This window comes from Triturus cristatus, chromosome 2_2 (genome assembly GCF_964204655.1).
Source record: "Triturus cristatus chromosome 2_2, aTriCri1.1, whole genome shotgun sequence".
Lineage (NCBI taxonomy): Eukaryota > Metazoa > Chordata > Amphibia > Caudata > Salamandridae > Triturus > Triturus cristatus.
The window spans coordinates 1,057,380,250-1,057,403,360 of record NC_140582.1 but is presented as its reverse complement, the minus strand read 5'-3'; the positions used below and the strand labels follow the sequence as shown (position 1 = coordinate 1,057,403,360).

The window sequence follows — 23,111 nt, the reverse complement described above, 5'->3', positions numbered from 1 at the left end:
TGTTGCTAAGATGTCACCCTGTTGGTAAAAGGGTAGCAATGCCTGTGCTTTATATTCCAAATGGCACACCTATAGCTTGCATCTATCTCGATCATCCACAGCTTTTGCTACTTCACACTATCTTCATTCTTGAAATTGTACAGCTAGACTAGAGATTAGATCTCGGACTTCAGTGTAATATAATACGCAGATTTATAGATGCGAAGCTGTCAATAATGGGAATGATTTTGACCGTGGCATTCCAAGCGACATCAGAAAGACAATGTGATTAAAGCTTGAATGGTAAATAATGTCACCAGAAACTCCTTCAGTAGAGAAGTCCCCCATTATGGACAACTACTCCTCTAAAATGTAAAGTTGTGCAAGACCCACCCCAAATCCCTGTTCCTTTCCTCAGCCCGGAAGCGCATGCCTAGTGAAATCATGGGGCAACCATGCTCAGCATGATCTCCCCTTCAGCAGCATCCCTTTTATGCCATCCTAACTACCTCCCCTGCCATTGCTAGGAGCTTGTTTCTCTGACACAATTCAAAAGAAAAATATCTGGTATCCCATCGCATTCTCACTACCTCTTCCCGCAGGGGATCTCTACCATCTCCCACCCATTCTATAAAGAAATACATTTGTGTTCTGCCACCGCCTCACCCTCATTAGAAGAACTACCCTCTCCCCAATCCAATAAAAAAACACAAAATACCTAGTGTCCAGATACTCTTCTTATCCACCCTTAAGAGTACTCTCTCCTCCCTCTTCACCAACACATGAACATGTGGCCTCCTGCCTCCCTTTTTCATCACCATCTGCACCTTTCCTCCTTAACTATAGCCACTCTCTCAACTCTCTAGTTGAGAGAGAGAGATGGTGCCATGTTGACTTCAGCTTTTCAAGGGCTCCTTGTAATGCATCTTGATGTTTCCTGTCAGTGCATGCCTGAGCAGACTTGTTGCAGAGAGGGGTTGCACAAGGCAGGATGGAGGCACAAAAGCTGCACCAGCTACCCTACCTTGTGTCTACAGAGACCCTGCAGGCGGTGTATTAGCACCCACAAAAGCACCAGTTGTGGAGTCTCTTGGATTTCAGACCACTGACAAAATGAAACTCATTGTCTCACTCTCTGAAGTTAAAGTACTTTGGATTAGAACGCAAGTCTCCTGGCTACACTAGTTAACATTTTAAAGATACCTTTTGCTTTTTTCGAAGCTATAGAAAGAGTTGGATCTTTAGAAACACAGTTTTAATAGGCAATAGTAATCAAGACTTTATTACTGAATTCACATTATTTCAGTACTTGCAGTCAAAAATGACTCCCCCCCCCCCCCCTCCCAGTGACTATCATAGAATCATTTTCATAGTCGTACAAAAATACGTTTGAATAACTTAAATAATTACTGAAATAACAGATCTAGAAAAAATGTTTCTTCAAATAAATGTGTCAATTTTCCAAGTTCTAAAGTTCCCTATACACTGAGTTCCAACTATGAACCTTGGGAAAAAGCTGTAAAATGATGTGAATTAGAATCCACATTTGAGGTTTAACAGGACTTTGACCCAGTTTTGCATAGAGAGAAAATAACTATGCACAGCATCAGAAAGACTCAAGGTCCCATATTTCCTTTGAATATCCCATTTTCAGAAAACTCACAAAAACGATTTTATATAGCGAGCAGGGAATGCCATGTAAAGTAGTAAACATGTAGATGTATAACAAACTGCAGTCAGTCCATCTAGCCTGAGTCCAGTGGCATGTACTCTGGACAAGTCTGGTCCATCGACAAAGGTATACGTATTGTAGAACTCTGTTAGAAGGCGACCTCAGAGGGGCCCGGAGGGGGCCCTGACTGCCCTGAGACCCACCCTCGAGGTATCGTAGCCGGGCACTGGCGGGAGACTCCCCAGGGGAGGAACCTCGTATCTAGGATCATACACTCGGCACCACACGACAGAGAGACACCACACGAGGAGTTCTTAAGAGCAAATCTTTATCAGATCGGAGTGGTAGGATCTTTATGATCCGCAAGGCAAAATATATACAAGCAGAGCGCGGGCTCACAAGGTCTTGGAGGGGGGTTAGGAGATAGCGGGACAGTCTTTGGAAATAGGAATCAAATGCAGGAGCGTACCCGGCGCACAGCTCACAATCCTCGAGCTGGGGGATACGCTTGTCGTCGTAGGGTCCGGCGGGACCAAGAGAGTCTGTGGGAGCTGCGAGTCACTCAGCAGGCTCGAGTGCAAGTTCGGAGGTCTTACGATCTTCAGGGAGCCGCGAGTCACTCAGCAGGGCTCAAGCACAAGTTCGGAGGTCTTACGATCTTCAGGGAGCCGCGAGTCACTCAGCAGGGCTCAAGCACAAGTTCGGAGGTCTTACGAACTTCAGGGAGCCGCGAGTCACTCAGCAGGGCTCAAGCACCAGTTCGGAGGTCTTACGATCTTCAGGGAGCCGCGAGTCACTCAGCAGGGCTCAAGCACAAGTTCGGAGGTCTTACGATCTTCAGGGAGCCGCGAGTCACTCAGCAGGGCTCAGGTGTTTCCAAGGCAAATCTGCCGGACAGTCCCAGAGCACCCCTTGTTATAGGGCGACTCCTCTTTGATGTCCGGAGTCTGTGCAGGCAGGGGTCTTGTCACCTGGGGGGTCGCTTGTTGGGGTTTCCTGCCATTGTCCTTTGATCCTTCCAGGGCCGGGTCGGGAGGAGTCCCAGACACCCAGCAGGCGTGGAGCCAGCCCTCGGGGAGGCCGGCAGGTCGATCAAAACCCACCTTCCCAGGGAAGTGCAGAGGTGTGATGTGATAGAAACTGCTCCTCCATCTCTCATCCCAGGGGGAGCGCGATGTTCTCCAGCCGGAGTGGCGCCTCTAGGCCAGGGTCGCGCTGGGGCTGGGCGGCCATCTTGTTGCATGAAGTGGGCACGCGGGCCCGGTGTGGCCGAAAGGAGGAAGGCCACGGACGGGAAGTCCGGGTTGGGTGCGTGTGAGTTCGGGTGGGAAGAATCGGCTAGGCCGTGGGTTTGGGGGCTGGTGTGAGGTGCAGGGGTCAGGTCTAGCTATGTTACGAGGGCCGGGTCTAACACGCGTCCCCCCCAGCTGAAAGCCGGAGAGAACTACCCATCCCCTTGGGGGTTCTCTTCGCTGAGGCGGAAGAACCGGGAGAGGCCATCGGCGTTGGCGTGGTCAGTCCCAGGGCGGTATTCCACGGTGGAATTCCTTTCACCTGGAAGGAGATTGACCACCGCAGTAGCTTGGGGTTTTCTCCTCGCATCTGCATGAGCCATCGCAAGGGGCGATGGTCGGTTTGGACCTTGAAATGGGTGCCGAACAGGTAAGGGCGTAGTTTCTTGAGGGCCCAGACTACGGCGAACGCCTCGCGCTCGATGGTGCTCCATCTCTGTTCCCTGGGCAATAGTCTTCGGCTGAGGAAGGCTACAGGCTGGTCGAGGCCTTGGTCATTTACCTGGGAGAGGACTGCCCCGATGCCATGCTCGGAGGCATCAGTTTGTACTACAAACTCTTTGGAGTAGTCGGGGGCCTGGAGGACGGGGGCAGTACACATGGCTGCTTTCAGGGCCTCGAACGCCTCTTGGCAGGCAGGGGACCACTGTACCTTCTGGGGCTGCTTTTTGGACGTGAGTCCCGTGAGGGGACCGCCCAGGCTGCCGTAATTCCGGATGAATCTCCGGTAGTAGCCCGTGAGGCCCAGAAAGGCTCGGACCTCCGTTTGGGTCGTGGGGGGTTCCCAGGCTAGGATGGCGTCGATTTTGGGCTGTAGGGGGGGCGACCTGCCCGCTTCCGACCTGGTGCCCCAGGTAGGTTACCGAACCTTGCCCAATCTGGCACTTGCTGGCTTTCACGGTGAGACCTGCCTGGTGCAGGGCGGTCAGCACCCTCCGGAGGTGCTGGAGGTGCTCACTCCATTCTGAGCTAAAAACTGCAATATCGTCGAGATATGCCGCACTGAATTTTTCCAGCCCGGCCAGGACTCTATTTACCAGTCGCTGGAAGGTGGCCGGGGCATTTTTCATCCCGAAGGGCATCACGCGAAAGCGATAGTGCCCATCCGGGGTGGAGAAGGCGGACCGCTCCTTGGCTCCCTCTGTGAGCGCAATTTGCCAGTAGCCGCAGGTGAGGTCGAAGGTGCTGAGGAACCGAGCAGCCCCGAGCCGGTCAAATAGCTCGTCGGCTCGGGGAATGGGGTGGGCATCGGCTCGGGTGACTTCATTGAGTCCCCGGTAGTCCACGCAGAAGCGGAGTTCCGGTGCGACCCCGGGGGCAGCTGCTTTCGGGACCAGGACCACGGGGCAGGCCCAGGGGCTGTCTGAGGGTTCGATCACGCCTAGGGTCAACATTTTCTAGACTTCGGCTTGGATACAGGACCGGACCCGATCAGGGACCCGGTAGGCCCGGTGTCTCACTGGCGGGCTATCCCCGGTATCCACATTGTGGACACACCAGTCGGTGACCTTAGGGACCAGGGAGAAGAGGTCCGAAAACTGCCCTAGGAGCTGGCGGCAATCCTCACGTTGCTGGGAAGTGAGAGACTGGGAGAGGTTCACTCCCTCTACGGAGCCATCCTTCTCTTTGGTGCACAGGAGATCAGGGAGGGGATCTGACTCCTCCTCGGACCCGTCATCAGTGGCCAGTAGGAGGCTCAGCTCCGTCCGCACAAAGTGGGGCTTGAGGCGGTTCACGTGGAGAACCCGGAGGGGGTCCAGGGGTCCTACAATGTCGATCCCGACCCGCTCAAAAGGGGTACTGACGACAGGTAAGGGTTGGAGGGGAGCCTTGCGCTTTCCTCCGCTCTTCCCACTGGCCTGGCACGTGGGGCAGGACTTGCAGTGGGCTTCTACATCTGCTTTCATTCTGGGCCAGTAGAGTCACGAGGCGACTGTACGTTTTGTCCTGGCCCAAGTGGCCTGCGAGGGGACGTCGTGGGCCAAACCCAGGAGGAGGTTTCGGAAGCGTAGGGGTACCACCAGCACCCGGCCGGACCCTAGCTCCACCGACTTCTGTTCGCTGTACAAAAGGTCATTCTCCCAATACACCCGGTGCGTCCCCGTCTGGTCGCCGGCGGCCTGGGCCTCTGCCTGTTGCCGGGGCCCGACCAGGGAAGGACAGGTAGCCTGCTCTCGGCAGAACTCCTCTCGGGAGGGGCCCCCTTCGTGGTGCCACTGGGCTAATTCGGGCAGATCGCCTAACTTGGTGACTTGGGGGGAGTCGGAAGGCGGGGGTTCGTCACTGGCGATCGACGCTTCTGGTGGGGGAATGCGGGGACCCTCGGCGGGACCATCCTATCTTCAGGGGTCGGGGCGTCGTCGACTTCCCTCAGGGGGGTCAGTCGAGCCGCCATGGATCGAGTGGTGGCGCACACCCACTCAGGGAGGCCCATCATCCCTAGGTGGGTCTTGCGCTCGACTTGTCTCCAGGGGGAACTTTCCAGGTCGTTCCCCAGGAGACAGTCGACGGGCTGGGAGGTTCTTACCGCGACCTTCAGTTTACCGACCACCCCTCCCCACTCAAAGGGCACCAGGGCTACCTTACATAGGCTTTCTGTGTTGTCGGCTGAAATGACAGGGCAAAACACGTTGGGGAGGACCTGGTCTTCGTGGACTAAATGGCTGAGGACACCGGTGATGCTGGCCCCGGTGTTACGGAGGGCTTCTACTTGGTGGCCATTGATCGTTATGAGCTGCCCATATTTCTTTGTGTTAGGGGGCAGGAGGCTCCCAGGGACCATCTCTCTATCTCCTAAGGATACTAGGGCCATAGCGGCGGGTTCCCACTCCTCGGCCTCCTCAACCTCCTCCCCCAGTGCTACATTGGCTATCTGTCTAGCGGGGGGTGCTGCCTGGGTGGTGCGTGGGGCCATGGGGCATTCAGGGTCGTTGGCGTAATGCCCGGGCTTCTGGCAACGGAAACAAGTGATGGTTACCCGGTGCCCCCGTCTCAGGGGGGGGCCGGATACAGCCAGTGGGGGTGCCGGGAAAGGTGGAGGTTGGGACTTCGGGGGACTAGCCTGGGACTCTCTCTGCCCTCCCTGGTTTCCCCCCCTCTCTGGCGGGGTGGTCCCTGACTGGCTCGGGGGTATTCTCCTACAGGGCCCCGGGAGACCCGGGTGTTGGTCCAGCGATCCGCCTCGACAGCCAGCTTTCTTGGGTCCGTGAGCTTGCTGTCGAGCAGATGCTTTACAACAAACAAATGATGGACGGAATGCTGACAATGCAGACATTCTCCCCCAGTCAAGAGATCTGGGTTAAATCCATCGTTCTTTTGCCCACTACGCCACCCCAGTTCAGACATGGCCATATGCAAATCAGTCTTGACCCTGTGCCTCATGGGAACAGTCCAGCCCGAACTGCCAAGCCATGTCTTCCCTGGACCGGAATCAAGCATCCTAGGACCGGTTTCTGGCTATCAGCCGTCATCAGCCAGGATAGCTTGACTCCAGTGGCGTAGTGAGCACGGGTCCCACGTCTGGGAATACCCATCCCACTTAGGGCGAAAAGCGTTACAACAAACAAATGATGGACGGAATGCTGACAATGCAGACATTCTCCCCCAGTCAAGAGATCTGGGTTAAATCCATCGTTCTTTTGCCCACTACGCCACCCCAGTTCAGACATGGCCATATGCAAATCAGTCTTGACCCTGTGCCTCATGGGAACAGTCCAGCCCGAACTGCCAAGCCATGTCTTCCCTGGACCGGAATCAAGCATCCTAGGACCGGTTTCTGGCTATCAGCCGTCATCAGCCAGGATAGCTTGACTCCAGTGGCGTAGTGAGCACGGGTCCCACGTCTGGGAATACCCATCCCACTTAGGGCGAAAAGCGTTACAACAAACAAATGATGGACGGAATGCTGACAATGCAGACATTCTCCCCCAGTCAAGAGATCTCGAGCAGATGCTGGCGTAGTTCCACAAAGCAGTTCGCAGCCAGGTGTTCCCACAACATAAGGTCTGTTAGTTCTTCCAGGGTGGTTACCTTGCTGCCCTTGATCCACCCATCAAAGGCGCGGCTGAAAAAATTCACATATTCCACCCAGGTGGTACCCGGGATCTTCCTGCAGTCCCGGAACCGCTGGCGGTACATCTCCGGGGTGAGGCCGTACCTTGTGAGGAGGGCCGCTTTCATGTGGTCATAGGAGGTCTGCATGGAGGTGGGTAGGTCGAGCAGGGTGTCTCTCCCTTCGCTCAGGAATCGTCCCCACAACCCAGCCCCCCAATCCTTCTTCGGGACCCGATGGGAGGTCATGGCGACCTCGTAGGCCCGGAACCACTGCTGAATGTCATCATTTTTGTAATATTCTTTGACCACATCCTTGGGGATGTGGATCTTCTGCTCCGCCGGGGCGGCCGCCTCCCGGTTCCCCGGGGGCCGCGCTTCTTCGCTTCTTGCTTTCAGTTCTATTTCCTTCAAGCTGCATTCATGTTCCAGTTGAAGTCTCCTTCCCTCGTGTTCTCGTTGGAGTTTCTTCTCCTCTAGTTCTCCTTGTACTCGCAACTGTTCTACTGCTAGCTTTTTCTCGGCTAATTTCAACTCGCCCTCAATTTTGAGTTTAGCTAATTCGAGCTCGTGATGGCGACTTTTTTCTCTGTCTGCGAGTTCCTCCGGGGATAGGCCCCCGTCTGGTACGAAGCCTCGCACCTGGTTGCTATTGCGTTCTCCTTGGGAGGGTCCAGCTTCGTCGTGGGGCTCCCCTGCTCCTTCTGGGCGGGGGGCCCCAGAATCCACCCAAGCTTTCAGTGCCTTTTTCATATCTTCTTTGGTGTTGAGACCAGTGGAAGCGATTTTGAGTTCCTTACAGAATTGTTTTAGTTCTTTGTGAGTGTACTCTTCCAGCCGTTCCCCCTGGAACACGGCACTGGTGTCGTTTTCTGTGAGAACCACGGCGTTTCCTTCTGCCATCTTTGTCGGTAGTGCGTCAGCCGTTCACGGTACGATCTCTAGATGATGAGCCCGAATCCCGTCGCTGCCACCAATGTTAGAAGGCGACCTCAGAGGGGCCCGGAGGGGGCCCTGACTGCCCTGAGACCCACCCTCGAGGTATCGTAGCCGGGCACTGGCGGGAGACTCCCCAGGGGAGGAACCTCGTATCTAGGATCGTACACTCGGCACCACACGACAGAGAGACACCACACGAGGAGTTCTTAAGAGCAAATCTTTATCAGATCGGAGTGGTAGGATCTTTATGATCCGCAAGGCAAAATATATACAAGCAGAGCGCGGGCTCACAAGGTCTTGGAGGGGGGTTAGGAGGTAGCGGGACAGTCTTTGGAAATAGGAATCAAATGCAGGAGCGTACCCGGCGCACAGCTCACAATCCTCGAGCTGGGGGATACGCTTGTCGTCGTAGGGTCCGGCGGGACCAAGAGAGTCTGTGGGAGCTGCGAGTCACTCAGCAGGCTCGAGTGCAAGTTCGGAGGTCTTACGATCTTCAGGGAGCCGCGAGTCACTCAGCAGGGCTCAAGCACAAGTTCGGAGGTCTTACGATCTTCAGGGAGCCGCGAGTCACTCAGCAGGGCTCAAGCACCAGTTCGGAGGTCTTACGATCTTCAGGGAGCCGCGAGTCACTCAGCAGGGCTCAAGCACAAGTTCGGAGGTCTTACGATCTTCAGGGAGCCGCGAGTCACTCAGCAAGGCTCAGGTGTTTCCAAGGCGAATCTGCCGGACAGTCCCAGAGCACCCCTTGTTATAGGGTGACTCCTCTTTGATGTCCGGAGTCTGTGCAGGCAGGGGTCTTGTCACCTGGGGGGGGTCGCTTGTTGGGGTTTCCTGCCATTGTCCTTTGATCCTTCCAGGGCCGGGTCGGGAGGAGTCCCAGACACCCAGCAGGCGTGGAGCCAGCCCTCGGGGAGGCCGGCAGGTCAATCGAAACCCACCTTCCCAGGGAAGCGCAGAGGTGTGATAGAAACGGCTCCTCCCTCTCTCATCCCAGGGGGAGCGCGATGTTCTCCAGCCGGAGTGGCGCCTCTAGGCCAGGGTCGCGCTGGGGCTGGGCGGCCATCTTGTTGCATGAAGTGGGCACGCGGGCCCGGTGTGGCCGAAAGGAGGAAGGCCACGGACGGGAAGTCCGGGTTGGGTGCGTGTGAGTTCGGGAGGGAAGAATCGGCTAGGCCGTGGGTTTGGGGGCTGGTGTGAAGTGCAGGGGTCAGGTCTAGCTATGTTACAAGGGCCGGGTCTAACAAACTCCTATGGTACTCTTGTATGTACTCTTACCTGTCTTTGTGAGTTGGCACCAAAACGTATAAATGGGACTATGCAGAGAATATTCATGTACAATTAGTACAGATAGAAAGGACTGTGCACTTTTACTAAGATGGAGTTGGATATTTTAGGGCCAATCCGCAAAGGCACGCAAGTGTGTAAAAGAGTACTCTTGCAGTACTACTTACCAAGCTCCGAAATGTGCTGTGAATCCATCCCCTACGCCACAAACATTTACTGCGCTCTCCCCTATACCAGTGCTTAATTTGAGCCGGTGGTTGCCAATGGGGGCCACAGCGTGTATTTTCCACATTAGACATTGAGAGCGACATAGCAAATAAACACAATTGGAAAGACTGAGCAAGAGAAAGACGTAAACACCGCCCCAAAGGGAGAAAGGGGAGACTAGGAAGAGGTAGATAAAGGCAGGGAGCGCCTGGTAGTGGAGATAAGAGCCAGGAGGTGTTTTAAGACTACCAGCTTTGGTATTCGGCACGCCGACGTTTAATAGCGCCGGCCTCGGGCTTCTGAGCAGAGCTTTCCACCCTTTCTTTTACAAATGAAGCGCTGCCCCATACCAAGTAATTTCTATTAGTCTACAGACTACTATACCTTTCACTACGTTTACTAGGTCATGTCCTATACCCATAACATTTCCATATTTAGCACTTTGTGACATTCAATTTCAGGGAAGAACTTACTGGACAATAGTGGTTCTCCGGACACTGATCACAACTTGCTTTCCCAGTCTCCGTTTGAAACTCGCCAGCTTCACAGATACGGCACATGTCCTCATCGGGGCCTTTAAACATTCCTAAACAGAAAAAACAGCACACGATAAACACATTAAAATGTAAACATGAAAACTGTGAGATCAACCTTTTTATGTCACATTGTACCATAAAGATCTTTCCCAGCTTTCCTTTCGAATACACAGAGTGCATTTAAAACCTTCTCCGTGTCACACAGGGCTCTGGATAATGAATCGACCCGCTTGTTGTCCACGCGACTATTGCGGGACCCTCCAGTGCGTGATCTCAGCTTCTCATCCCAGGCTCTATAAGTGATTCCTAAAGTCGACCACTTTCATTCCAAGAACCCCCGTTATGGATGGCTTGACCGTTTCTTCTCTAAAACCGACCCCGTTTTTTAACACGGTTATCCTAACTACAACATCTGACGGACAAATAAAGCAACAGTGAATTACTTTGGTCAAGTGTTTCTGTGTTCAAAATATTTTATTGAAATTTTATAATGAACAGCAACAACATAGACATACAAAAAAGAGTAATAATAAACTAAAATATCTAATACAATTCGTACAAAATCATTATCAAATTCATTCCAATAGAAAAGAAAATAGTCATATTCTTATAAACTTAAAAGGAGGGGGGGAAGGGAAACATCTAATAACAAATTATTGAGTAAGCAATAAATAGAGCTACTATGACATATTAAATAATATAAAAATCGTAAAAAGCAGTACAATACATAAACATACCCCTAAGATGCAAAATCGATATCAACAGGAATCCAAAGAGTGATAGGAAATAGGATTATGATTAACCCCAGACAAAGATAATTGAGCACCTCTTCTTGTAAAGATAACCCAAGACCACCAAGCATGAACTGATAACTTAGAAACATCTTTCCAACAAAAGGTAATAGATTTTAACGCAGCAGAAATCAAAAAATCAAAAAGCCTACTTTCAAGAGTACTTAGAGATTGTGATAATGTAACTGATTTGCAAATTAACATTTTATATGATAAGTCTTCATGTATATTTAACAACTTCTTAATAAAATCCCAAACTTCTGTCCAGAATTTTGCAATTAAAGGACAATCAAAAAGCATATGTCGTAACGAACCAGGATGCAATTTACAATGCCAACAAGTGTCAGACTGAAGGAGTTTAGCCTGGAATAAACGTAATGGAGTCCATAAAGAATTAAATAAAATATAGGAATTGGTTTGATAAAGTGAGACAGGTAACCAACCAGAAATATTTCTAATCCATATAATTTCCCATGAATCATTAGACAATGTAAGTGAAAGTTCATTATTCCAGAATGTTGCAATCATCGTTATGTTACTTCCTAAAGTGTTAGATGATTTTTTATATAAAATGGAAACACCATTAGCTTTCAGCGATATAGTTTGAATTGCACGGATAGATCAGCTGTAACACTAGTCGGAATAGCTTGCGGAAAGGAATCTAAAATTGAATTAATTAAATATTCATATTTAATAAGATCAGATTGAGTTAAACCACACCTTGTTTGTAGATCCTCAAACGGTATAAAGGTATTGTTGGAATAAATGTCTTTAAGATAAAAAATACCCGCTTTAATCCACGAAAACCAAAATCTAATGTTCCTATTTAGTTTAATGATATTGCTATACCATAATGATAATTCAACAGTGTTATACATGGGGTATAGAAAAATGGAATCTAGATCATTAAAAAACATTTTAGTGGATTTGAGAACGATAGATTTATGAAAAAATGATGAGTTGTTAGACATAGTTAACAGAGTTGGTAATGGGAACGGCTTCACAATAGATTTTTCAATTTGGAGCCAAGAAGGTGGATTATGTAAAGGGGAATGAATAAACCATATGGCACTTTGTTTTAAAATAAAAGCTTTGTGATAAAGAAAAAAATCTGGGATACCAAATCCAGCATTACATTTAGACATTTTTAATTTTTTATAACTAATGCGAGGTGATTTGTTATTCCAAAGAAATTTGGAGAGAAGTTTATCAATATCTTTATAAAATTTTAATGGGAACTGAGTAGGAATCATGGAAAGAGTATAAAATATTTTTGGAGCAATATTCATTTTAATAGATTCCAGTCTACCCCACCATGAAAGATGCAGTGATGCCCATTTAGACGTGTTATCTTTAATATAATCTAAGACAAAATTACAGTTTAAAGTCATTGTAGATTTTATGGATGAGGAAAATAAAATACCAAGATATTTTAATTTAGTCTTTTGCCAAACAATTTCATTCATAGGTATCATATCAGGAATACAATAAATGTTTAAAGGGAAAAATTCAGTTTTATTAATGTTTAATTTGTAGCCAGACACCATAGAATATTTTGTTATAATCTCTAATAAAGAAGGAAATAAGGATAAGGGGTCACTAATAAATAAAAGTACATCATCAGCATACGCTAAAGTTTTAATAATAATCTCATTAATAATAATTCCTTTAATGTTATCACATTTTCTTATAGATGTAAGGAAAGGTTCAATGCCAATTAAAAACAATAGCGGGGAAAGGGGACATCCTTGTCTAGTACCTCTAAAGAGGGAAAATTGATTTGAAACTTGGCCATTAATAAATAGACGAGCATTAGGAGCACAATACAGAGCTGAAATCATACGAATAAAATTATCGCCAAAGTTAAATGATGATAAAGCATGGAATAAAAATTGCCAATGCAATTTATGAAAGGCTTTTTCAGCATCCAGAGCCATAATTCCTGAAGGAGTAGTTAACGTATGACCCTGTTCAATGGCATGTAATAAAGTTCTTGTATTATTTGCAGAGTGTCTATTTTTCATAAAACCAGATTGATCCGAATGTATAATAGAATCTAGTACAGGGGATAATCGTGTGGCTAATATTTTGGCATATAATTTACAATCTTGATTAATTAAAGAGATAGGGCGATAATTAGATACAAGGGTGGGGTCTTTATCAGGTTTGGGAAGAACGATAATTAAAGCTTCAGTAAAGGATCCTGAAGTAATTCCCGTAGAGCCAAATGTTGTGAAAAGTTGAAATAATAAGGGTAAAAGATGGGATTGAAACTCTTTATAAAACTCCGCCGGGATACCATCAGGACCCGGGGATTTATTTTTTTTTAAGAGATTTTATAGCGGCTAAAATTTCATCCTTAGTAATTGGAGAGTCAAGCCCCATTTTATCTGATGGAGAAATTTTAGGTAGACCACATGAAGATAAAAAAGAATCAACTAAAGATTCATTATGAAACTCAGGTTTATCATATAACTTAGAGTAAAAATCCAAAAATTCATTCACAATATCTTTATGAGATAAAGCAATTTTACCATTGGATCCGTGAATAGAAGTGATTTGAGTTTTATCCTTTTTGATACGCAAGTAATTCGCTAACAATCTTCCAGATCTGTTTGCATTAAAACTAAATTTAGCTTTGGCCTTAGAAATCTGAACGCCAGCTCTATTACTAAGAATTGTATTAAATTCATATCGAAGCTTTTGCAACTTACTTCTATATTGAGGGTCATTAGACGAAATAAAAAGTCGTTCATTTTCCGCTATTTGCTTTTCTAGCTTTTTAATACTGGCATTAAAAATCTTATTTTCGTGAGCCATAATAGAAATAGTAACCCCTCTAATATAAGCTTTAAATGCATCCCATCTATTAACCAATGAAGTAGTACCTTCAGGGTTAAATTGAAAAAAATCATGAATGGCAGAGAGGAGCTTTGGTTTATTAAGTTCATTGAGAGCTATACCAGAATTCATTCTCCATCTAGGCTGGTTAGTAAAGGTTGAATTTAAATTTAAAATACAAGAAACCATAGCATGGTCAGAGACGTCAATGTTGCCAATCTTGGGGTTACTAACACAGTTGATCAGCTGTTTCGAAACTAATATGTAATCGATCCTAGAATGAGAATTATGTGGGTTAGAAAAAAAAGTAAAACATTTTTCTGTAGGGAAGTGTAAACGCCAAATATCAACTAACTTAGTGGTTTGAAGAAATAATCTAAAAGCAAAATAAACCTTAGGGGGGTGGAATTTAGTACGAGATATTCTATCTAATAAAGGATCAGATATGACATTAAAATCACCTGCAACAATTAAAGGTACATTACCAATTTTTACAACCTCCGTTGAAAGAGTAGACCAAAAAACAGGGTCATCTGCAGTAGGGCCATAAACATTTAATAAAAATAAGATAGAATCATGAACTTTAACCTTAACAATTAAATATCTCCCATCCGTATCTGTAATTTTGCTCAAAACTTGGCAATGTGCTTTTTTCGCACATAATATAGCTACACCATTTTTCTTGCCATTAGCAGGAGAAGAAACAATATTGTCAACCCATTTTTTCTTCATATAGTTTAAAATTTTATCATCTATATGAGTTTCTTGTAAAAAACAAAAATCAGCTTTGCAACTACCCAAATAATCCAAAATTTTTGTACGTTTCAAAAGATGGCGTAAACCTTTAACATTCAGTGACACTACTTTAATATTAGCCATGACAAAATAAAAAGAGAAAAGGGTTAGAAAGAAGAAGGTCAGAAAAAGACACAAATGTTAAGAAGAAAGTAGCTCCAAAACACACAAAAGGGAATGGAAGAAATAAAACATAGCAAAAAAGACAAACAAAATACATAAATATGAACATTGGGACGCACACACGCTCTACAAGCATGGCCAGAAACCGCTGGAGCCCAAAATATTATGAGTTATATAAATCTGTCAAAGAAGATCATACAGGAAAGAATCAAGTGGTAGGACCCTGAGTGTCCATAGTTTGCTGTACTTGTTGATCCAGAAATTGTCGCAGATCTTCAGGACGCTGAAAAGATTTTGAAAAATTATCTTTCCAAATGCGCATAGTTGAAGGGTCAAAAAGGCCATATTGGTATCCAAGGCTTCTTAATCGTGGGCGAAGATTAGTAAATCCCTTACGTGTTGCAACAGTTTCCTTGGCAAAATCTTGATGAATAAAGATTTTGTGACCATTGACCATCAATGAAGGAATTTCTCTAGCTGCTTTTCTGATCATAACCAAATGATGGTGACGGAGAACTTTAAATATCATTTGTCTAGGCTTGGTATGTTGAGGATTGCGACGTGAAGGAATTCTATGAGCCTTATCAATTTCAAATTTTTCTGGAAATTTGACATTTAAAAGACCAGGAATTAAGTTCTCTAAGTATAGTCGACAGTTAGATCCCTCAACCTCTTCTGGTAAATTAAATATGCGAAGGTTGTATTGTCTATTGCGATTTTCCATGTCCAAAAGTTGTGAGCACAGAGGTGATATTTTCGCCACAAGTGGAGTAAAAGCGTCGACTTTAACTTTATTGTCCTGTATTTTAATTGAGTTGTCTGAGATTTTCATCGACATACTCGCCATTTCCTTTCGTACATTTTTTATTTCAGTCGCAATAGTTTCTGTATTAGCACGAAGAGCCTGAATTTCCTCCAAAATTAAAGAAAGCGAAGGTTCAGATGACTCCACCACTTTTGATTTTATTGGGGGCGGTGAAATCTGCTGTTTTCTTTTATTGTTGAGAGGATTTTTATTATCAATTTTTGAGAAAAAATAATAAAATTTGAATAAAAATGAATAGTTTGTGAGTAAAAAGAGCGAAAAGATGCAAAGCAATCCTCCAAAATACTGGTGCAGCAGCTAAACTGGACTAGGGGTGTGGCTAGGCCCAAGCCAGGCCCTTTCCTGAAGTATGCTCCGCCCCCCTGACAGACTAACCAGGCAGTACCTCAATGCAGAGCTCGGAGCAGGAACCAGGGAGACAGAAACACGACTTCCCACGATCAAAAAGGCCTGAAACCGCTTCACAATGCTGGTAAGCCTATAATGTTAGCAGCGACCTCCTTTTAAACAAAATTCTGACAGACATTCGTCGTTTTATATGGAAAAACGGGCGAAAACGCGGAGGAGCTCACCGGGTGGCGGCCATCTTGATTCGCGCGCTCGCGCGTCTCCCCTGGTCAAGTGTTTCTAATAAACGTTCAATGATCGTAATTTTCACAAGTCGTTTACTTCCGACTTCGGGTACATAGAGAATCTTAAATCTGCAACGCTTAGGGAGAGTACACTGCACTTCTTACTATTCAACGTCGCTCCTCACTCGATCATCACCCTCTTATTCCTGGCCAATTGTTTCGCTGTCCGCCGCATGTTTTTTTGTTTCCTTCAGGCAAATTAACTTCGTTGCGCATAAGGTTAGATTCTTTCAATGTGTTCCTTGCTTCCGATAACGGCGTTTTTAAGTATTCACAGTTCAGCTTCTTAAGGTAATCTGTTATTTCAATTTAGAAGTAAATACTTATATGTAGTTTTTTTCCTCTCATGGGTTGCAACTCAAAGTAGTCCTCCGTCAATTCATATAACTGTTGGTGCCGCTAATTTTCCATATTTTCCGCCGCACACACTTCAGTTGCATACCCTTCTGGTAACGTCTTCAAAATCTTCTTTAACACGCTCCATTACTTGTGGGTTCATCCGTGTGTCGTCCACCATCACTCGTCGCCAAATTGTAAGGATGAGGCGTCAGGAGGTTTAGCTTAAGTAAGTTTATTACTCCAGGAACGACACACTCAACCGGAGGCTAAGTGCAACCTTTACAATATGACGTTACATGCAACTGTCACAACTGTCACTTCGAATGTCCAGCTGTCAACATTCCAGCCGGAGGTTGCCGCGCGCAGGAGGGAGGGGCGCGCGGAGATAGGAGGCAAGTAACATGCACCAAACAACATAACAGGACGAGGCGCCTATTTTACTTTGCTTCATAAGGGCCCATGCCACCCTTACTGCCCCACTGGACCGCACTCCTTGTTACAATATGCTATAGAAAATGTATTTACATTCATTTAATCTTAACATTAAACTGAATGGACGTTTAGACAAAAGGAACACATAAAGAACACAGATCGAAAACCCGCTGAATGTAGGCACTCTGGCATGCTTTCAAATGCTTACTCATTTGATCTCCGTCTTCCCATCCCCCGTGATTGCATCAAATCCTGCACAAACAACTTTGGGACACTTTCCCCGCGTTTTTGCAATGTAAGGAACACGAATGCCTTAAAGAAGCAGGGACGCCTATTTGTAAAGTACTAAGATGCTAAGAGGGAGGCATCTCCCACATTATGCACCTTCAGAAGCTGGGATGTTCTCGACTGGAGTCCGAACTCCAAGAACCACCAACTCCACATTTCATCCGTTTAGAGTCCGAACTCCAAGAACCACCAACTCCAGATTTCATCCGTTTTCTCAAGCATAAAGAAGGGTTGCTCTGGCTATATTGCATCTCTGTTCTTTTATGGCTTCGGACCCTTCAGGTAGTGATGGATTTATATATAAAAAGGACAGTGAAGATCTATAAATAAAATAAAATGTGTATCGAAGGGAAGTAAACTTAGAACGAACGGCCAGATGTACAAAGAAAGGTTACAAAATAATGGTTGCAAATCGCCTCAAGTAAAGAATTTTACGAACTGACCTATGTAATGGGTTGGTACGAAAAAGTCAGAATCGCAGAGGGTCCTAATCCCACCCTCCTGATGAATATTAATGAGGTAGGCCGCAAATTGCACTTGATTGCAATACAATGAAAGGAAAAGCCCTGATCCCAGACAGGATTCTGCAAAAACTACAATAGGTTGGTTTGAAAGAATTGTCCCTGTCCTGGACTTTAGTACTGTTGAAAATCCCATACTAAAGACACACAATTGATGGACGGAATGCAGAACAAATCAAAACATTCACCCCCAGTCAAGAGATCTGGCTTAAATCCATCATTCTTTTACTCACCATGCCACCCCAGTTTAGACCTGGCCATATGCAAATCAGTCTTGACCCTGTGCCTCATGGGAACAGTCCAGCCCGAACTGCCAAGCCAGGTCCTCCCTGGACCAGAAACAAGCATCCTAGGACCGGTTTCGGGGTTTCACCCCTCTTCTGCCAGGATAGCTTGATTCCAGTGGCACAGTGAGCCACAACCCACGTCTGGGCATCCTAACTCAACTTAACATGGCACTCTTCAAATTACTTTAGTCCTGTCTACTGTCGCTTGGTTGGGCTGGAAAACAGCCAAGATGTGGCTGGAATACACGAACACAGCCGTTTAAATGGGGTGGGTTTGGTGAGGCGCCTCACTTGCGCTTATATTATTTATGGGTGCAAGCGCAGTATGCGCACTATTGTTTTTTCCCAAACCGGTATCGTCCACACACCGCGGTTGAAGCTGACACTGTACTTCCGACACCGCTGATTGCGATGGTCTTGCAGGGAGAGGAAGGCGCTGCCAGGAAGGAAATAAATTCTGTTACGTGTACTGCTTGGGCGTGGAAAATCTTGCCAGGAAACCCGGCGGGAGCATATGTATACCCCGGCTTTGCCAATTGCGGCGCACCCGGGCATCTCTGCGGCCCAGGAGAACGGAGCATTGAGAGTATTACTTTAGATGGGGGTTGCTTGGATAGGATACATGTACCACCATGGAGTTAAGTCCCTAGCAGAATTTCAGGCAGGAAAAGAGTATAACACTATGCTGGGGTTCACCTTTGTAAGGGTGTGTCAGGCACTTCGATCCATTTACCCTGGATATCCCACAGAACCAAAAACCCTAAAAGCATCACAGGTTGTGTTGACTGGAGAGGAGTGCAGGGGATTGATCACTAGACTGTATTATGCTTCCCAGAGAGAGATTGAGCTGGTAGACTCCCCCCCCCCCCTCCCCCCCCCCCCCACCCCACCGGCTACAAAAATGGAATGCTGTGCTATAATCCTCGCTGACACTAGAAAACTGGGAGTTTTGTTGCGGATTGATTGGCTGATTGACTGCAAATTGTAATCTCCGTATTATACACTTCAAATATTAACATCAGATGTACTATACCCCCAGCCAACTAAAGAAATTTGGGTTAAGAGAAGAGACAATATGTGTACGATGCAGGCAAGATGAAGCGGACTTCATACATTTGGCGTGGAACTGTCCTACAAAATATGTCTTTTGGCAAAGGGTTGAGCAGGTGCTCTCAGAAATAACTCTAGAAAAAATTGCATGTGTTCCAAAATTGTGCCTGCTAGGCTTAGTGAAAAAGCTTAAACCCTGCAACAGGCAAATAGTTGCAATCGCCACTTTGTTTGCAAAGCATGCAGTCGCAATGCATTGGGGGGCTAAGTCATCTCCAACTCTTCAAGTGGATTCGAGACTTGGTGTATTGCAAAGAGCAAATGGACATCTATGCGGAGGAGCTGCCTACTGCCTCACTGCTGCCCAGGTTTCTGCTTCAAATCCCGGACCTGCAACAGACACAATGAGCACTTACCTAGAATGCAATGCAAATACGGGGTGGGCCTTCAACACCTTGAAGGTTGAAAGGTGTTATGTAGATTGTACATAAGCTTGCAATACTGCACTGGCTGAATGGGGGAGTTGGGCGGGGGGTTGGGGTGGGGTATGTTTACGATATGTAGAAAATTGGTTGCGCCTTCCATGATACCATGTATATCTGCAGAGTTCGTATCTGGAATTCTGCACACTGTTTGCAAACTTACCCCAAAATTCTTTTTAAAAAAAGAACTGAGGCAGCACATAGCCTTTCAATTAACAGGATGATGGAGGATTAGGGAACAATGGGACTAGGGTCCACCGTGGCCTTGAGACAACAAAAACAGTAAAGCAACAATTGTTTCTCTAGGAGAGATCATTAAAGGAGGTTAACTTTATAGAGGTGGGGAAGGTACCACCCCCACTTACCAGAACACATGATGGAACTTCTTTCCAAGTATGTCAACATAGAATTGGAGCAAGTGGTAGAGGAAATTGCTAAATTGAAGGATCTATTGGATAAACATCTGGAGCAAGAGGAGATCAGACTGGAGGAATATGAGGAGGAAATTAATCTTAAGAAAATGCATAAATTCCATCTGGATAAACAAGATTACACTGATGGGTTTAATAACTTTTGGCAAGAAGTTCAGTGATGCAATTAGACAGCTCAAGCAGGTGGGGGCCTTTAGACAATAAGAGGTAGTTACTTCAGAATCGGGTTCAGATAACTATTCCTCAGATTTCGAGGAGCAACCAACTACATCCAACAAAGACGATCTCCTGTTTACATTACTGGATGAATACTGTTGTGGTTTTTTTTTTTACAGATGAACCAGACGACACGAGGAAGACCACGAAGAGGAGTGTTGGAACCCTTAGCGGCTTATGTGAGAAATGGAAGAGTATTTCAGGGTTTGATGATGCAGGGGCACGGTCACAGAATAGCGCTATATGCTGACAATCTTCTGCTGTTTTTGCGCAATACAGGGGAGGACCTGAGGGGGGGCTAGATCCATGCTAGAGGAATTCGGACTCTTCTCTGGGCTGCGGGTTAACTGGCAGAAATCAAAACTTTTCCCCATGCAGTGGAAGGAAGACCTCCCAGTAAGTGCACCTATGATGCAATGGGAGCCCCACTGTTTGACCCACCTGGGGGTTAAGATATACCACGACAAGGATGATCTGTTGGTGAGTAACAATGATCGCACAATTGGATCCTTAAGATCCTCCATGAAATACTGGGGAACGCTTCCGTTATCAGTGATTGGGAGGATAGCCCTTTTGAACATGGTGGCACTGCAGCGACTCCTTTATTTTTTTTTCCACACTTCCCATGTGGCTCCCGGGATCTAGGTTTAGGGAGCTGGGGACCCTAACCACTTTTCAACGTTCGACGGATGATGGTGGGGGGGAGGGGGTTGTGGTTGGGGTCCCAAACTTGAGTTTTAATATATCACGTCCCAGCTCCAGTGGATGATCCGTGGTGTTGCACTTCGGCGACACCCGGATCGCACCCCTGGCCCCTTCATGCCGCTGCTTCATGGCCAGCTTGGAGTACTCCTCTGTGTAAAGTGATCTAATGTGAATGACTCGCATGAATCTCGCATTATGGCAAATTGTTAGAATAGGGGGCTACATAGGTTGCGTGTCCGGACTCCTTACACGACAGAATTGCCTATTGACTTTTGCATGTACTGCCCCATGTGGGGAGCTGGAGAGGCCTGACCGAGTGGGCTGCGGCAGGAGTAACAAAGGTGGGTGATCTGTATAGGGACTCGGAGTTGCTCCCGTTTGAGGACTTCAGAACCGAATTTGACCTATCACGTGGTCACTTCCTGCTTCACAGAGCACTCACAACGGTGATTAAGCAGCACTGGGGAAAGGAATTTATCTAACCTGCAATGTCCCAGAGTTGTCAGTATATGGCGCGATCAGCAAAGGTCGGACAAGTCATTACCTGTTAATATGAGGGCACTGACCAACGACAACCTCTGGAGGTCTTGAGGGTAAAGTGGGAGGACTATCTAGACATTCCTATCGATTTGAACAAGATTTTAGAACGTATACCAATATATATTAACTACAACGAACTCCATAGGGCATACCTGACACCTGAGTGCATAGGCAGGTATTTTCACATTCCTAACACAACATGCCCCTGATGTGGAGACACAGGAGCCCACCTCCTCCACATGTTTTGGTTATGCTCCGCGATACACGCTTTCTGGGAGGGAGTTACATGCACATTAGAGGAGAGTATTGAGAAGAAGATCCCACGAACCCCAGGTCCCTGTCTCCTCAGCTGCTTTCCCCACCCTGCAAAATCAAAGATAACAGGAAGATTCCATTCATTATTGCCAAGCAGGAAATAGCACGCAATTGGAAGGCAACAAGGGGTCTGAGATTATTAACCTGGAAGAATGAGATGGTAAAGTGGGCAAGCTGTGAGGGGCGGTTACTCCTGAGGGAGGCGCAGAGGGGTGTAGGAGGCATTGAGGGAACCAGAGCCTGGAGTGTAGTAGTGGGTAGCCTGACCAACCCACAGCTGGCCTCACCAGTCACATTGTACCATAAAGATCTTTACCAGCTTTCCTTTCAAATACACAGAGTGCATTTAAAACCTTATCTGTGTCACACAGGGCTCTGGATAATTAATCGACCCGCTTGTTGTCCACGCGACTATTGCGGGACCCTCCAGTGCGTGATCTCAGCTTCGCATCCCAGGCTCTATAAGTGATTCTTAAAGTCGACCACTTTCATTCCAAGAACCCCCGTTATGGATGGCTTGACCGTTTCTTCTCTAAAACCGACCCCGTTTTTTAACACGGTTATCCTAATTACAACCTACACCCTTCGACTGACAAATAAAGCAACAGTGTATTACTTTGGTCAAGGGTTTCTAATAAACGTTCAATGATCGTTTAAGACCATTGGGACTCTCTTTTCCGGAACATCGGAATAGATTAGAGAGAGAGAGAGTGAGTGAGTGAGTGAGTGAGTGAGTGAGTCTAGCACTCGGCAGGGTTGTAGCTAAGGTAGAGGTGGTGTAGTGACACTGGGGCCAGAGGGGCCCATTGAACCCTAATTATAGGTGTATTTTACTGACTTATGTGCGGACGAGGAGCCTATTGTACTTTGCTTCATAAGGGCCCATGCCGCCCTTACTGCCCCACTGGACCGCACTCCTTGTTACGGTTTGCTATAGAAAATCTATTTACATTCATTTAATCTTAACATTAAACTGAATGGACGTTTAGACAAAAGGAACACAAAGAACACAGATCGTAAACCCGCTGAATGTAGGCACTCTGGCATGCTTTCAAATGCTTACTCATTTGATCTCCGTCTTGCCATCGCCCGTGATTGCATCAAATCCCGCACAAACAACTTTGGGACACTTTCCCCGCGTTTTTGCAATGTAAGGAACACGAATGCCTGAAAGAAGCAGGGACGCCTATTTGTAAAGTACTAAGATGCTAAGAGGGAGGCATCTCCCACACTATGCACCTTCAGAAGCTGGGATGTTCTCGACTGGAGTCCGAACTCCAAGAACCACCAACTCCACATTTCATCCGTTTAGAGTCCGAACACCAAGAACCACCAACTCCAGATTTCATCCGTTTTCTCAAGCATAAAACGCACCCTAAGGGTTGCTCTGGCTATATTGCATCTCTGTTCTTTTATGGCTTCAGACCCTTCAGGTAGTGATGGATTTATATATAAAAAGGACAGTGAAGATCTATAAATAAAATGTGTATCGAAGGGAAGTAAACTTAGAACTAACGGCCAGATGTACAAAGAAAGGT

General features: G+C 46.7%; 1 protein-coding gene across 1 annotated transcript in view; it reads right to left on the bottom strand.

The window, feature by feature from the left end:
* The window catches only part of LOC146863144 (uncharacterized), a 607,219-nt gene that overhangs the window by 44,344 nt on the left and 539,764 nt on the right, over positions 1–23,111 (bottom strand). Inside the window, exon 7 of the mRNA XM_085642558.1 lies at positions 9,897–10,009. Within this exon, the coding sequence (XP_085498684.1) occupies positions 9,897–10,009 (113 nt within the window). The remainder of the gene's footprint in view (positions 1–9,896; positions 10,010–23,111) is intronic.